Below are 14,133 nucleotides of genomic sequence, written 5' to 3' on the forward strand. Positions count from 1 at the left end.
CTTGATGTATAGAATAACTTACATTTTTTTTAAAGTTGATATTAATTTTTTTTTTTAGCTGTGGTGTTTTTAAAATTTCGTACAATGCATAAAACCCATAATGATTTTTTTCTTTTAACATTTATATTCATGTGTGTAGCACTCATTAAATTATAGACTTAATATTATGTACTGTTTGTTTTTGTTATTTTCTGGCTCAACTTGTTTTGTTTATAGATTATAGATTTTTATTTTCAGCACACGAATAATCAATTCTATCTAGTCACATGTAGTTCAAAGGAACACTATTCTCAACAAAGGTAACGCTAAATTAAACATTTTGTGAAAATTTAATAGTAAACCACACAACAAAAAAAAAACACACAAACAAAAAAAAAAACAATATAAACTAAAAACAAAAAAATATAATTAATTTCAAACATAAGCAAAAGCACATCTAATTAAATATTCATCACCACAGCCAATCACAAATCATCTTGTAATGCCAAGCAATCAGTGTTACACAAGTCGTATTCGACTTCACACAGCACCACACAGACCGATCAGTGCCTGACACGAAACTGCATGATAGTTTCCAGTTTTGTTTTGAATGAGAGCAGCCACCTGACTTCAACACAGCTTCTCCAGAATGGCTGCATAAGTCACACAACACAGCTGTTTCGTGATTGCCCCGGACACATTAATGACAAATATTATGATATCACACAAATCTGTAAAAAACATGCAATCATGATGTTATATTGTGACGCTTATTAAAATAAAACTGGTCTAAAAATGTAGACCCCATTTTTTCTGATTTCATATTTCATGTACTAGGCCTATAAACTAGTCCAGAGCTACACCTGGAAGATCTAATCAAGCCTACCTCACCTTTATCAATTCATTCAGAGCTAGAGACTAGAGAAAGCTGCCCAGTAATCTCGGTTTGTCACAAGGTTTTGTCTCATTCTCAATTTTTGTGAATTACTTTGCTTTAAGTCTAATTAAGGTAAACGTATTATACTATCCTGTAGTGATTTTTGTGAATTACACAACTGCAAATCGAGTCTAATGAACACCTTACACCCTCTGGTGGTGATTTTTGTGAATTACACAGCTGCAAATCAATTCTATTCAACTTAAATGAGGTGCACCCTCCAGTGGTGATTTTTGTGAATTACACTGCCATATATCGAGTCTATTAAATTTAAATGGGTTGTGCCCTTCTGTGGTGATTTTTGTGAATTACACCACTGGAAATCGAATTTAATGAACTTAAATGGGTTGCACCTGCCTGTGATTTCTGTGAATTATGCTGCTATAGTAATTTATTATAGTATTATAGTATAGTATAGTATAGTATAGTATAGTATAGTATAGTATAGTGTAGTAGTATTATAGTAAATTATAGAAAAGTTTATATTGATCAAAATGCATTTCTCAAGGAAGACACGACATTGAGTGAATGCTTTTTGTTTGTTTAACCAGGTCCTCTTTCTATACTTATGACTTTCATTGGTTTCATAATATATTGAAAAGAGTTTATTATTAAAATCATATTGTGTTTCATTTGCACTGCTTATGAATTACATTTGCATGTGTTTGAATAGTGATTAAAAACTGGTTTTGGAAAATGATGGATAAGTATGTGAGAGAGTCACCAGGACACTTTGTAGGCAGTTTGACTCTTTTAATGTTGCAGGGATAAAATGAATGATATGACTGCAAAATACTTGTGTGTCTAAGACAAAAAAAGCAGGAATAAAACAGGACATCAGTAAAATATGTCACTTTACTGTCTCTGCATGAACAATCAAACAGAACAGTGGTTTTATAATGACTACAAATGCATATGTGCAGAAGGAGACAAAGTCCTCTGGATCTCTGTGGTGCCTCGATTCGCTGCACGTTTACCTCAGCCTGCCACCAACCTTGCCCTTTCCACGACCTTTGGCACTGAAAAGATAAAAAAACACAAAATAAAAATCAAACCTGCATATAAAAAATAAAACATTTTAGATAATTGTTTATCCTTTCATCAGTCCATTGATCTACTAAATCTATTTCTAATCAAAATGCATTTAAATTTTAACTTGCAAATTACACAGAATATCGGAGCATATCCTAATTAATATTCATCAGCAAATCCATGAATATTAATTAAAACAACAACCATAAACCAAAAATGATTCCTGTCCTTACACATTTTAAAACAAGTGAAGCGGAAACTAAATTAAAAATAACATTATCAGAATAGCGGTTCACAAGATTAGAAGAGACACATTTCAAACACATGCCGGAGAAAAGCAGCACTCATTCACATGCAGTCCATGTTTCAGTCTTGTTTTGGCCTAATGTGTTTCTTACCCTCTCGTTTGGCCTACAGATTCCGTCTCCCGAGGCAAAATATTCATTTTGAACTTACCGTTTTACTGGAGTCTCTCTCATCTATGTCCAATCAATATATTAAAGGAATAGTTCACCCAAAAATGAAAATTAGCTGAAGATTTACTCACCCTAAGGCCTTTCAAGACATAGATGTGTTTATTTCTTCATGTGAACAGATTTGGAGAAATTTAGCATTACATCACTTGCTCACCAATGGATCCTCTGCAGTGAATGGGTGCCGTCAGAATGAGAGTCCAAACAGATGATAAAAACATCTCAATAATCCACAAGTAACCCACACCACTCCAGTCCATCAGTTATTATTTTGAGAGCTGAAAAGCAGCGTGTTTGTAAGAAACATATTCATCAAGATGCACCCATTCACTGCAGAGGATCCACTGGTGAGCAAGTGATGCAATGCTACATTTCTCCAAATCTGTTCTAATGAACAAACTCATCTACATCTTGGATTTTTGGGTGAACATTTCTAATGATTCATATGTATTTATCTGCATATATGGATGTTTCTGTCAGTTTATGTGGACAAATTCATGTCCTGTATGTGTTGGTGATGATAGTTAAGTATGAATTGAAGGAGCCACTTGAACTGGTCCTATTAGGATTGAGTGTAAAAATCCTAAACGTTTCCCCGTTTGACGCTGGGACTGAGCTGGACCACATGCTCCAACCTCGCTCCAGTCAAGATTGTGCGGTTTCATCGGGCCTGGGATCTGAAAGCAGCAGGGTCTGTTGAGCAGATCAAACCAAAACGGCTTTGTCTTGGTCTGCTTAACAGCAACACTTCCTCTGCTTCCCTCCTCTCACCCAGACCTCGTTGAAACCAGGGGAAAGTGACCAGTGTGGCTCAGGGTACTTACCTCTGGTGATCTCTGACTCTAGCCAGAAGCTGAGTGACCTGTAGGGAACACATACGGAAGTCTTGCTAAGCATAAAAGACAGTTTCAACATGACCAGCTGATGGGGAAACCTGTGGATTCGCAGACGTCCGCTGCCTCATTACAGCCACAAGCATGCCACCTCCCTTCAGATCCAGAGCCCAGACCCAACACAAATCTGACTGACAACAGTTACTGACAGCAGGCTACACAGCAAGTGAGGTGGCCGCCCTCACAGCCGGTTACTTACAACTTTTGTTGCTCATTGATTCGGGTCTGGAGAACATTCATCTGGAAGCAAGTCACAGTTTTAGACAGGCAGGCCATGGACGCCTTTTTCACAGTGGCCAAGTGGGAACTATTTTACAGAATAAGTCTTTTAAAATTAAGATGATTCACAAATGATTTTAATTCCGTAATGTGAGTATACTGGTGCATTCAAGACCTCCAGGGTAGTTCATGTTTATGACTGGTCACGCGCATCAGCTGCATTCAGATAACTTTGGTCAGAGCAAGATGGCGATGTCTCTTTTCTGCATAAAATTCAACAACATTTTTTAACTCTACATATATAGAATTATTAATAAAGTTATTAATAAATGCACAGTGTTTCTGCATACGAAAACAGGTTTTTATCCAATTTAAGAAGGTGCTGTAAATTGAATTGTTATATATTGTAATGTAATTGTATAATACTGATATATTGTACATTTTTACAAGTGATTATGATTTTTATTATAGAAATTATTAATATAATTATAAAGAAATGTAAATAAGATTTAAAGAAGATTCCAAAGGTTTACCTTTAAAAAAAAAAAAAAAAAAAAAAAAAAAAAAAAAATGAGTGGGAATTTGTTGATTGTGAAAAAGCGATTTCTTTATGTAAGAGCCTGAATGTTGTCATTTTCGGATGACATTTTATTGTTCACAATAACACTGGAAATGTGAATGAAAAGGTCAATGAACTTGATTTCATGTTGACTTTAAGTGATTTATGTTGTGTCAAACTATCAAAAAATGTTAAATACCATTTTATAATCTACTTTCTGCAGATTTGAGCTTAAAATATGTCAACAGCTGACACTGATACTGAAAATCTTGAAATTAGCTCAATAGGGCAAAAATAACTTCTTATTTGCAACAAAAAGACAACATACAAAATCCATATTGACAGTGATTCAAATCTGTTATTTTATTGTCGTTTTATGTCAGCACTTACGTCATATTTCTGTCTCTTAAGTTTCTCGCTGAGGTCGAACTTCTCGGCCTCCAGCTGCATCATCCACTGCCAGAGCTCACTGGCCTTCTCTCTGTGAGAACCAATCAGAAGCTTCGTCAGTGGCCATTTCCACACCACCAGCTGATCTGACTGTGATGAGATCATGTTCGGCGGTGGCTTACTTCAGTTTATCTTCAGACAGGTGATCGATGTTGAGTGGCTTCTTCCTCTCCGCCAGGATCTTCCTCTTCTTCTCTCTCTCCGTCTGTTTCTTCGCCCCCTTGCGGCCCTCGCCCTGCAAGACAAGATCGACGGTGTTTGATTCACTTTAACTTGGTACTGCTGCGGTTGCTGCATGGTGATATAATAATAACATATGTTTCTAGTTCTAGAACTCTCTTAATTCAAACCTTCTGCTGGATTCCTCCGTACTGGTGTGTCTTGTTAGTAAGGACTTTCTTCTTCTTAGCATCTTCATCTTGTTTCTTCCTCTGTTCCTCTTGCTCTCTTCTCTCCTTTTCTTCCTGAAGAGGGATGAAGGAAAGAGTTGCACTACATTTCTATGCCAGCACTCTATTATGGAGGTTAACGGCTGCTCCCTATTGGCTGAAGCGATTGTCACTCACAGCCAGACGGGTTTGTCTCTCTTTCTCCTTATCCGCACGGATTCTCTGCTGCTCCGCCCTCTCAGTGCGACGCTTCTCCTGCACAGGTACAACACTGTCAATCACAAGTTATTTAGCACTTAAAGCTGTCTAACCCTACTCTGGATTAGTGGATCAGTTCTTCCAGGACTTACGATTCTGTTGACCAGAGCGATCAACTCCTCTTCATCTTTCTTCCTCTGGATGAAATGAGCCTCGATCAGAGACTGAAGCTCAGATAAATCCTTCTCCTGACGCTTTCTGTGGATGTCCTGTTACACACGCATGAAAGCGATGTTTACACTAACATACAGCTCTATAGTATCAATAATGTGTGGTATTCAACACGTGACACTTGTTTTTACTCCTGAAAAGACAGAAATGGTGGAAACGCTGGGTTATGAGAAAAACTTAGCAGTTTAAAGTCGAATAAAAAAAAAAAATCCTTTTTATAACTTAGTTTAATGTTCAGTTATGAGTACTGTATCCTACAGTGGATAATGGAAATAATATACATCTAGATTTTTAGTATTGACTTCTTGACCAGGCTATCTGAACTTAAAGGGATTGTTCACCCAAAAATGAAAATTCTGACATCATTTACTCACCCTCATGTTGTTCCAGATAATGTTAGTAACCATTGGATGTTTTGAAGAATCTTCAGTAACCAAACAGTTGACAGTAGCCATTTACTTACATAGTATGGAAAAAATGCTATGGAAGTCAATGGCTACCATCAACTGTATTCATTCTTCAAAATATCTTCAGCAGAAGAAAGAAACTCATACAGGTTAAGAACAGGTGGAGGATGAGTAAATGATGACAGAATGTTTCTTTTTGGGTGAACTGTGTCTTTAAGATTTTTTGTTTGTTTTTTACACTACATTGGATTCAAAAAAGTTCAAATTTTAGACATAATACTTGCAGATATAAAATTCACATAATAAAGTCATGTGACAAATGTAATGTCATGTATAGCATACTATTGCAAATATTTATCATTAATAATGTGCAGGTTTACATAATTCAGTAAAGTAGAAGTAAGACGCCAGTGTTCCATTCCAAACACTTTGAAGCGACTACAGGAAGTGATGTAATTCAAATCCAAACTCACATCAAAGTCCACCTTCTCTCCTTCAGGAATCTTCGGAGCAGCGATATTTGGCATGAATCTGTAAAATAATTGTTAGTCATGAATACTCACAGTGTGCAGGATTCACATATAGAGATAAACATAAGAAAGAAAGATATCAGAGCAGAACATACTTTGGCTTTGGTTTTGTCTCATCTTAGGATAAAAAAAAAAAAAAAAATCAAAATACATCATCACTATGAATATGATGCAGAAAGTGTGTTACAGACTCCCAGAGAATCAACCAAATGTGTGTGTGTGATTTCTGGAGCAGTTACCTGTGGTCTCCTCCTCCACTGGAGCTTCTGTGAGATGAAGACAGATGAACAGACACAATTTCACATTCAGACACATTTGAAGTGTTTCAAGGAAAAACAAACAACATTTGGGAATACGAAACGATCCAGAACTAAAGAAACGTTTTTGATTTTGAAACAAATGGCCGGCTGAATATGACGACCCAATGTTCTGACAGCACTCATGCGATTGAAATGAACTTATATATTACAACACGACATACAAACCTTACTAATAAACAGTTTCTGTCCTCCAGCCTTCACAATGACACATCATGCAGTTGCAATGATGGTAAACATTCGATTCAGATTATCACACCCCCCCCCCACCCCCTCCATCGTCAGGCCCGAAAATGAGAACCTGAATATCTGGAATCTCTTGCTAAATGTTTTGTTCTTAATCTATATTCTATGAATGAATATAAACCTGAGGAGCTTTACCTTGTGGTTCAGGTTCTGGCTCCTCTGTTCAGATATGGGATAATTATAAGTGGTTAAAAAGAATGAAGATTTAGAGACACTTGTATATACAAATAACCATGATATTAATAAGAACTGAAATAATTACCTTCTACTTCGGCAGGCTCTATTATAAGAACAGCACATCAGTTAGTTTACAAAAACTGTAGTTTCAAATTTTTTTTAAACATACCACAACATAAATCCTGTCAATCAGGAGCAGATATTCTTTTATGTATTTTTTTTTTTTTTTGGATAAAACACATGAAATAAAAAATAAAAATGTGTTGATGCAGTGGTTTAAAGATATTGTACCTATGATATTAATGTTTTTAAATCATAAAACATTTAAACAACTGAATTAACAAATCAAACAAGGGAATGATTACCTTCCTCCTCAGGGGCTGGTACTAATATGAAAACATTACATGAATTACTAAACAACTTGCATTGGTGATTGTATATTTATATGTACAGAAAATAAGTTTATAATTCATTTTTTAATTACTAGACAAAAGGTAAATTTACTCAAAATAATGCAATAAAGTTGCTTAAGTATGAAAGCAATTCCTTGCAATTATGAGCTTATATCTTGCAATTCTGACTATATTTTTTTTGTGACTCATAATTTGAGAACTATTGTGAGTTTATATATCTCACAGTTTTGACGTGAATTTTTTTTATTTTTTATTCTGTGGTTGAAATGGCCTTCCATACTATGGTCTATTTTTTTTAAATCACGAAAACAATTAAAAAGTAAGTGAACAATGAAATAATGGGTGCATAAATGACTAAATACAATTATTGCTAAGTATATGTGGTGAAAAATTTACCTTCCACTTCAGGAGGGGTAATGATAGAATAAGTGAAAGAAAGAAGGAAGAAATAAATAATTGCATAAACGAGGATGAGTAAGTGAATTAACGGTGAAAATAAACTGAAATATCTACATGCATGCATGTGAAAAACTCTAATCAGTGAAGAAGCAACTGGTCTTTTTAATGGTTTTAGGTCACATACGTGATATCAAAATCTAATTTAATCATATTTTGGAGTTAATCTTAAATTTAAACTCATGCAGGAAAAGCAACACAACACACAGCGAACACGGCTTTACCTTCCTCTTCGGTTTCCTCCACTACAGTGTGAACATAATAACGATTAGTAGCAAATACATTCAGAAGCATAAAAAGGGACATTTGCATGATCAAGATGCTGAATCAAGTCAACAGATCATTGTCAGAACATTGAGATCCACCCAACAGCTTGTAAGTGACATTTCGAGAAAATTCATATTCAGGATCTAATGCCATTTGCATGATCATATGGACCAACAAAATACATGCAAACAAATATTTAATTTATGGACTGTTATTGACAGAATGTGGGAACTGACGTCTGAGATGAGAAGAAACAGACACCGACATACTTGATATTTAAATGTCACTCTCCACAAAATTCTATTAGTTATTTGAGTAACTCGACTCCACTGGCCAAGTGAAATGATCACAGTCAAAAATAGCACAATAGCATGCAGAACTTCCTCTGGACCAGCCTCCGTTTCCATAATTAGACATAATTAGTGATTAGTGCATGAATAAGGCTAATGTTGATGCTTTAAGCAGTAGCTACTCATCTCATACTGGCTTACCTTCCCTATCACATGGTGAAGAGAGAAAAAGAACAGGATAAACAGCTGACAATTAAAAGATGATACATAAAATTGAGTTACACTCTCAGAAACAAAGCTGTCACCCCAACAGGGAACGCTCTCACAACTCTCACTAGCAAGTTCTAAATATGTTAGAACAAGATGTTCTTAAAGTAATGCTTACGTTCTTATAACATTATTAAGATTTGATTACTTTTTCTTATTGAGAGAAAACATTGTAAGATGAACATTCTTGGATGTTTTTATGATGTTATTTGTACTTGATGAATGTTCTCATAATGTTGAGAGAAAACGTTCTTAGAATATAAAAAATAAATAAATGTTTAAATAACGTTTAAAAAAGTTAGTAGAATGTTATAAGAAACATATTTGAAACGTTTAAATAACGTTCTAATCACAATATAAAAACCAGTGATTTTAATGTTCTAATAACATTAAAAATAAATGTTGAAACAACATTTGATTTTGGGCAAAAAAGTTCGTAAAACGTTGTCGGAAACATTTTTGTAACCTTTAAATAACGTTATAATCACAAGTAAACTGGACATGCAAATGTTTTAGAAACATTTCAACAGTGTTCCCACAATATTTTTTATAACCTAAATAATAAGGTAAATAAGGTACAAATATGTACATTTTTAGATTTATACCTTAGGGCACGTCCCAATGACAGTTTTCCGAGAGTGTAGATATAAACAATGTAGGTTGTGCATGGAATTTCTCTATTTCCGCTGTATACAGGATGTGCTTGGTAACTTTAGAACTATTTTTTAAACCATTTCTGCTCCAACTATTACATAATCAGACTATTAAACTTTAAGACATTTTATGCAAAAGAATTGAATCACATTGCATGTGGCAATGATGTCACACTATAGGCTACTGCTTTTTCAATTAGTTTAGTAGGCCTATATAGAGAACACTCTTAAAAATAAAGGTTCCAAAATGGGGTTTTCGCAGGGATGTCCCATTTTCCCAAACAACTTTTCCAGAGAACATTTTAATAATCTAAAGATCTAAAAAAAAAAAAAAGATCTAAATCTAAAGATTTTGTGGAATGAAAAGGTTTTATTGATGTTAAAGTTTCTTTACTGAGATGCTTTTTGAATACAGATATGGTTTAATTTTCCACTGAGAGGCTAAATAACAGAGCTGGCAATACAAACATGTCAGTCACTGCCAAAGTAACATGAGATGCTATGAGATATCAATAGAGTAATTAGACAACCATGCTGAGAATTACGGGTCATGTACGAACCAAGCTCAAGTGGAAATATAATTGGAACCTTTATTTTTAAGTTTAAACAGTCTATACTTTGCAGTGTTCTGTATTTCATTTGGAATACAAGTGAATTAAATGGGTAAAAAGTAACGAGTTCATACGTACTGAACTTCCTCCTCCATGACTTCTTCTGTGTCAGCCATGACTAGTAGATTCCTGATGAAGTAAAAGAGTTTCAGTTATAAAAGGACCTTACACGCATGTCTAATAAGTTCATTCAATTTCAGTTTATTTCAGCATGTACTAACTGCAGAACAAATCCTCTTTAAACTTCTGCCAGTGACCCTGATCCCAGAGAACAATAATCTTTATGTTCAACATTGCTGGACCATAACAAGGATTCATATTCATAACTGTGTTTAACAAGGTTTTGAAAAGCAGCATCGCTGTCCCGAAGACTATCCACCAGGAAATAAATCACACTATAAAACATGTGATTAACGAGTGCAGGAGGCTATTTTTGTTTGTAACAAACTACGGTTTGGAACAGGTGCTTGCCAGACAATGAACTTGGCTGATCTGTTCCAGGCCTGTGTAAATCAAGACTGAGTGTCCTTGGCATCTATTTTTGAAGCACATTGTTTGTGCAGGACATTGTTCCACAGCTTCTAATGACGTTAAAGACCCCTCTAGATTTTAATGCAACTCATTAGGATTACTGTATATAGTTGTCCCACAAAGTAAGAAAAAGAAATAAAAAACACTCAACATTGCTTGTAAATTTCACAAAGAAATGGCCAGTTGAACATTCCATTAAACATGACATTTTGAAGCAAAAAAACTGAAATAGTACTTGTAAACTATATTGTTTTATTTACAACATATAGACCCAAGTCACAATTAAAAATATGTGAATGCCATTGTCTTGGGCAACAAAATATTAAGTAATATAACATGCTTTTCAAGAAAAAACATGAAACAAATTGTATTTTTTTTATAAGAAAATAAAATGTTTATGATGTTAACAATTGAGACAAAAAGTGGAACATGCACTGTAAACATTTTCTAAGTTTCAAATAAAACCGATGAAGAGTTAATTTTACAAGAAAATACTATTTCAGCTTTTCTACTTCAAAATTTCATGTTTAATTAAGTGAAAATTGTTTCTACACCATTTTTTTACACCAGTTTTATTTATTTATTTTTTAGTGTGTTTGTAATAAATGACAAGGGGAAGCTGACCTTTTAAAAATCACCAAAACACCAGCTGATTGACAACAATGACAAAACAAAAGCCAAAAGTGAATTTCATTTTGCACCACTTTGTTTGATATTTGCTTTTAATGCAATGAAAACATACACTGTATAAATGATTTTGTTGTAAAAGAATAATGTAGTACACTTTCTAATTGAACAAAATCTTCTCATTGTGAATTTTTCCAGCAGTTTCTGAGTTTAATCCTACACCATTTTTATTCTTTCATTGTATTGAAGTGTCTAAATTCAAACTGCAGTTGCTGAAGGTCCAAAGGTCTGCAGGTCATCCATTTGAAACATGTTTTTATCATCTTATGTTCACTCAATATTTGCAGCTCAATAGTTGTTGGGGTCTTCAGCCTATCTTGTCTGATGGCACTCAAACTAATGGCTCTTCACAAAGAGATCATCTTGGATAAAGGTTGTTTTTAAATCAAGTCCTCGTGATAATGAGAGCAGGCAGCAGCAGCAAGAGGTCTGAACGCAGTGTCTTTGCAGCAGATTAACCGTCTCACTTTGGAGTTATGTGCATTTTACATTAATAAGCGAGGGCCGGTCGTACTCCATCCGAAAGTCTGGAAAAAGGTGGCAGGAATGTTGCCATTGATAGTCTGTATTAAGATGCATTAAGGCAAAAACCCAAAGCATGCAAACCACCAGTCCAGTCCCTCTGGCGAATAAGACAAACATTGCATTGATGATTGCACAGACTACGGCATGCAAAAGAATGAAGAGGATGATCCTCAGGCCTGATCCACACACTATGGGAAACTTCCCACAATCAATTTAATCTGGTGGGCATGCAATTGTTGATTTTAGTTATGAAGAAACTGGCAATTGGATCTAACAAAATCTGAAGCCTCTTACCTGAGATCTCACCAGGAAGAAGGAGAGATGGGGTCTTATCTCGAGGTTCCGGGCAGCAGACAGTTTCAAACTAACCCAAAGCTCACCTAATACAGACCTGCCAGATCATGTGACCACTCTGCTTTGCTCTGATTGGCTGCCAGAGCTGAGCCTATTGTTAGAGGAAGCGGGGCATGCCAGTTATGTGATATATGGCTGCTGGAGTATTGAGAAGCACACAATCACAGGTGTTTTTCATTGGTCTCTTTATTGTGGTCACTGAGACAATGATACAAGTTGAAACATTTGCTCTGTATGGAACTATTGGCTACAAACAGTCATATTTGTAACAAGGTAATTGCAATTAAAGGTGGTGCGACTTGCATAGTGTTACTCTGAAACAACACATAAGTGTTGAAACAAATAGTAAAAAACTTGATTGTCAAAAAATACAAGCAGAATACAGGAACTTTGAACATTTAGAGACATTAGCGATAAGCTACGGCGGCAGAACTGGATATTCTTTGTCTGACAAAAGACGTCAGAAATGATATGCGTTTTAAATGACGGCATTACTAACGTTCTGCCAACTAGCGCTGCATTGAAAGCCGACGACATCCGTGTTGCAATTTAGAATGAATGATTGCAACAGAAAGAAGAAAAATGAGACACTTGAACATTAAACATGAATTGACATTGCCCTTCTCGTTAGATGGTTTTGGATTAACCAAGGCCTTGCATTATATGCAAAAAACTGTGAAATGTACTCAAATATAAGCCAAAAAGTGCACTTTCCCTTTCTGTCGAGTTTAACCGTTTTTAACCAATACCGATTCTTCCATATGATTAACACTTACAAAAAGATGGTCACAAACAACTTCAGACCAGTGTTTCCAAGAGTAAAAAAGCCAAAGATAATGTAATAATGCTAACGGTATGACTATAATGGACTTCTGAATTAAAACTTTCTTTGATATAAAATAATATTGAGAGCAAAAGCAAAGACCATTTTGTATCAAGCAGTAAAATATATAGTTAATTACAAAAACGTACACTATGTGCTAACATATATTATTAAGACAATTTTTATTAAAAAAAAGTGTCGTTACGACAAAAAGTACAAAATACAGCTAGACTATTGGTGCTCATATTCGGTCTGGAACTGGCGAACAGCCATGAAACGCAAGGTGAAGCTTTGCTTTAGTTATAAATTAACAGGTGAAAAGGATAACTAACATGTTTAAAATGAATGTGATTTGACAAAAAAAAAAAAAAAAAAACAGTTCGGAATGCAACTCCTCGTCCTCCTTTTCAAGGAATCTGTAATGTTTTGAGCTGGCTGCTGTTATATAATTGCTATATAATCTAAACAAATGACCTGGTCGCTGGTTTTCACAGCCTTGATTTCAGTTTAGCAGAAGTTACATGCAAAGGCATTGCGTTTATGTTATGATGGTGCAAGACGATGACCTGTGAATACAGTGATAAAATATATATATATTTTTTTTATTTTTTTTTTCTCTCTTTTATACTGTGTCTACTCACATAGATCTTCCTGGCAGTATAAAATGCTTGTATTTTTTTGGTATTAATAAAAAAAAAAAAAAAAAAAAAAAAAGGAATGTTGTGCATTCTCTTGGTCCCTGCCTCTCTGGCATCTTTGAAAGGTTAATGGCCCATTCCTGTTAAAAGACAAAAGAGAAATTAAAAATAAATATAAACTGAATATGCACTATGCAGGATTGTGCATGTATTAATAAATTAAAATAAAGATTTGAAAACTTTGAATTCACAAAATAAAGGCTGTTGTTTATAACATTTGATTGAACAAAGAATACTGAATAAAATAAGTAGCATGGTCTTCACAAAAATATTAAGCAGCCCCACTGTTTTTAACATTGATAATAATAATAATCAAAAAGTTTCTTGAGCGGCAAAACAGCATATTAGAATTATTTCTGAAGGATCATGTGACACTGAAACCTGGAGTAATGATGTTAAAAATTCAGATTTGATCAAATTTTACCCAAATTTACAAAATATTAAAGAATGATCATACAAAACTTGTTTAAACATGATTGTTGCCTGTTTTTATGGGACCTGCTCATATTTTGTCCCCCTAA

At 34.7% G+C, this 14,133-nt stretch overlaps 2 protein-coding genes across 11 annotated transcripts in view; both read right to left on the reverse strand.

Moving 5' to 3' along the window:
• Window positions 1-1,654: 1,654 nt before the first annotated feature.
• On the reverse strand, window positions 1,655-12,145 carry LOC109069510 (troponin T, cardiac muscle-like). Of its 5 annotated transcripts, none has more exons than XM_042722722.1 (18): window positions 12,032-12,145; window positions 10,073-10,123; window positions 8,665-8,669; window positions 8,131-8,151; window positions 7,847-7,852; window positions 7,403-7,423; window positions 7,123-7,140; window positions 6,996-7,019; window positions 6,537-6,563; window positions 6,393-6,414; window positions 6,241-6,298; window positions 5,282-5,398; window positions 5,109-5,186; window positions 4,893-5,006; window positions 4,665-4,777; window positions 4,483-4,573; window positions 3,246-3,283; window positions 1,655-1,935 (listed from the first exon to the last, which is right to left on the reverse strand). In XM_042722722.1, exons 2-18 carry the CDS (start codon window positions 10,108-10,110, stop codon window positions 1,890-1,892), a joined length of 837 nt encoding a protein of 278 aa, XP_042578656.1. In that variant the 5' UTR covers window positions 10,111-10,123; window positions 12,032-12,145; the 3' UTR covers window positions 1,655-1,889. The 5 variants fall into 5 exon arrangements, with proteins under 5 accessions (XP_042578656.1, XP_042578655.1, XP_042578658.1 ...); XM_042722721.1 differs by lacking the exon at window positions 3,246-3,283 and adding an exon at window positions 3,514-3,554; XM_042722724.1 differs by lacking the exons at window positions 3,246-3,283; window positions 7,403-7,423; window positions 7,847-7,852 and adding an exon at window positions 3,514-3,554.
• Window positions 12,146-12,259: 114 nt separating this feature from the next.
• Window positions 12,260-14,133, reverse strand: part of LOC109046893 (non-muscle caldesmon-like) — a 50,531-nt gene continuing 48,657 nt past the window's right edge. For all 6 annotated transcript variants that reach the window (XR_006154615.1, XR_006154614.1, XM_042722675.1 and 3 more), the window contains one exon: window positions 12,260-13,692. Coding sequence is in view for 4 of the 6 variants with exons in the window: in XM_042722675.1 (XP_042578609.1) it covers window positions 13,679-13,692 (14 nt within the window). In the remaining 2 variants the exon portion in view is untranslated. The remainder of the gene's footprint in view (window positions 13,693-14,133) is intronic.

The sequence above is a fragment of the Cyprinus carpio genome, chromosome B4 (assembly GCF_018340385.1).
Source record: "Cyprinus carpio isolate SPL01 chromosome B4, ASM1834038v1, whole genome shotgun sequence".
Classification (NCBI taxonomy): Eukaryota; Metazoa; Chordata; class Actinopteri; order Cypriniformes; family Cyprinidae; genus Cyprinus; species Cyprinus carpio.

Coding starts and splice junctions, on each gene's coding strand:
- LOC109069510 (XM_042722721.1), bottom strand. CDS start 10,110: ATGGCTGACACAGAAGAAGTCATGGAGGAGGAAGTTCA. Junction 6,564..6,995: donor GCCAGAACCTGAACCACAAG/GTAAAGCTCCTC, acceptor TTCATCTCACAG/AAGCTCCAGTGGAGGAGGAG. Junction 5,187..5,281: donor TCGCTCTGGTCAACAGAATC/GTAAGTCCTGGA, acceptor GTACCTGTGCAG/GAGAAGCGTCGCACTGAGAG.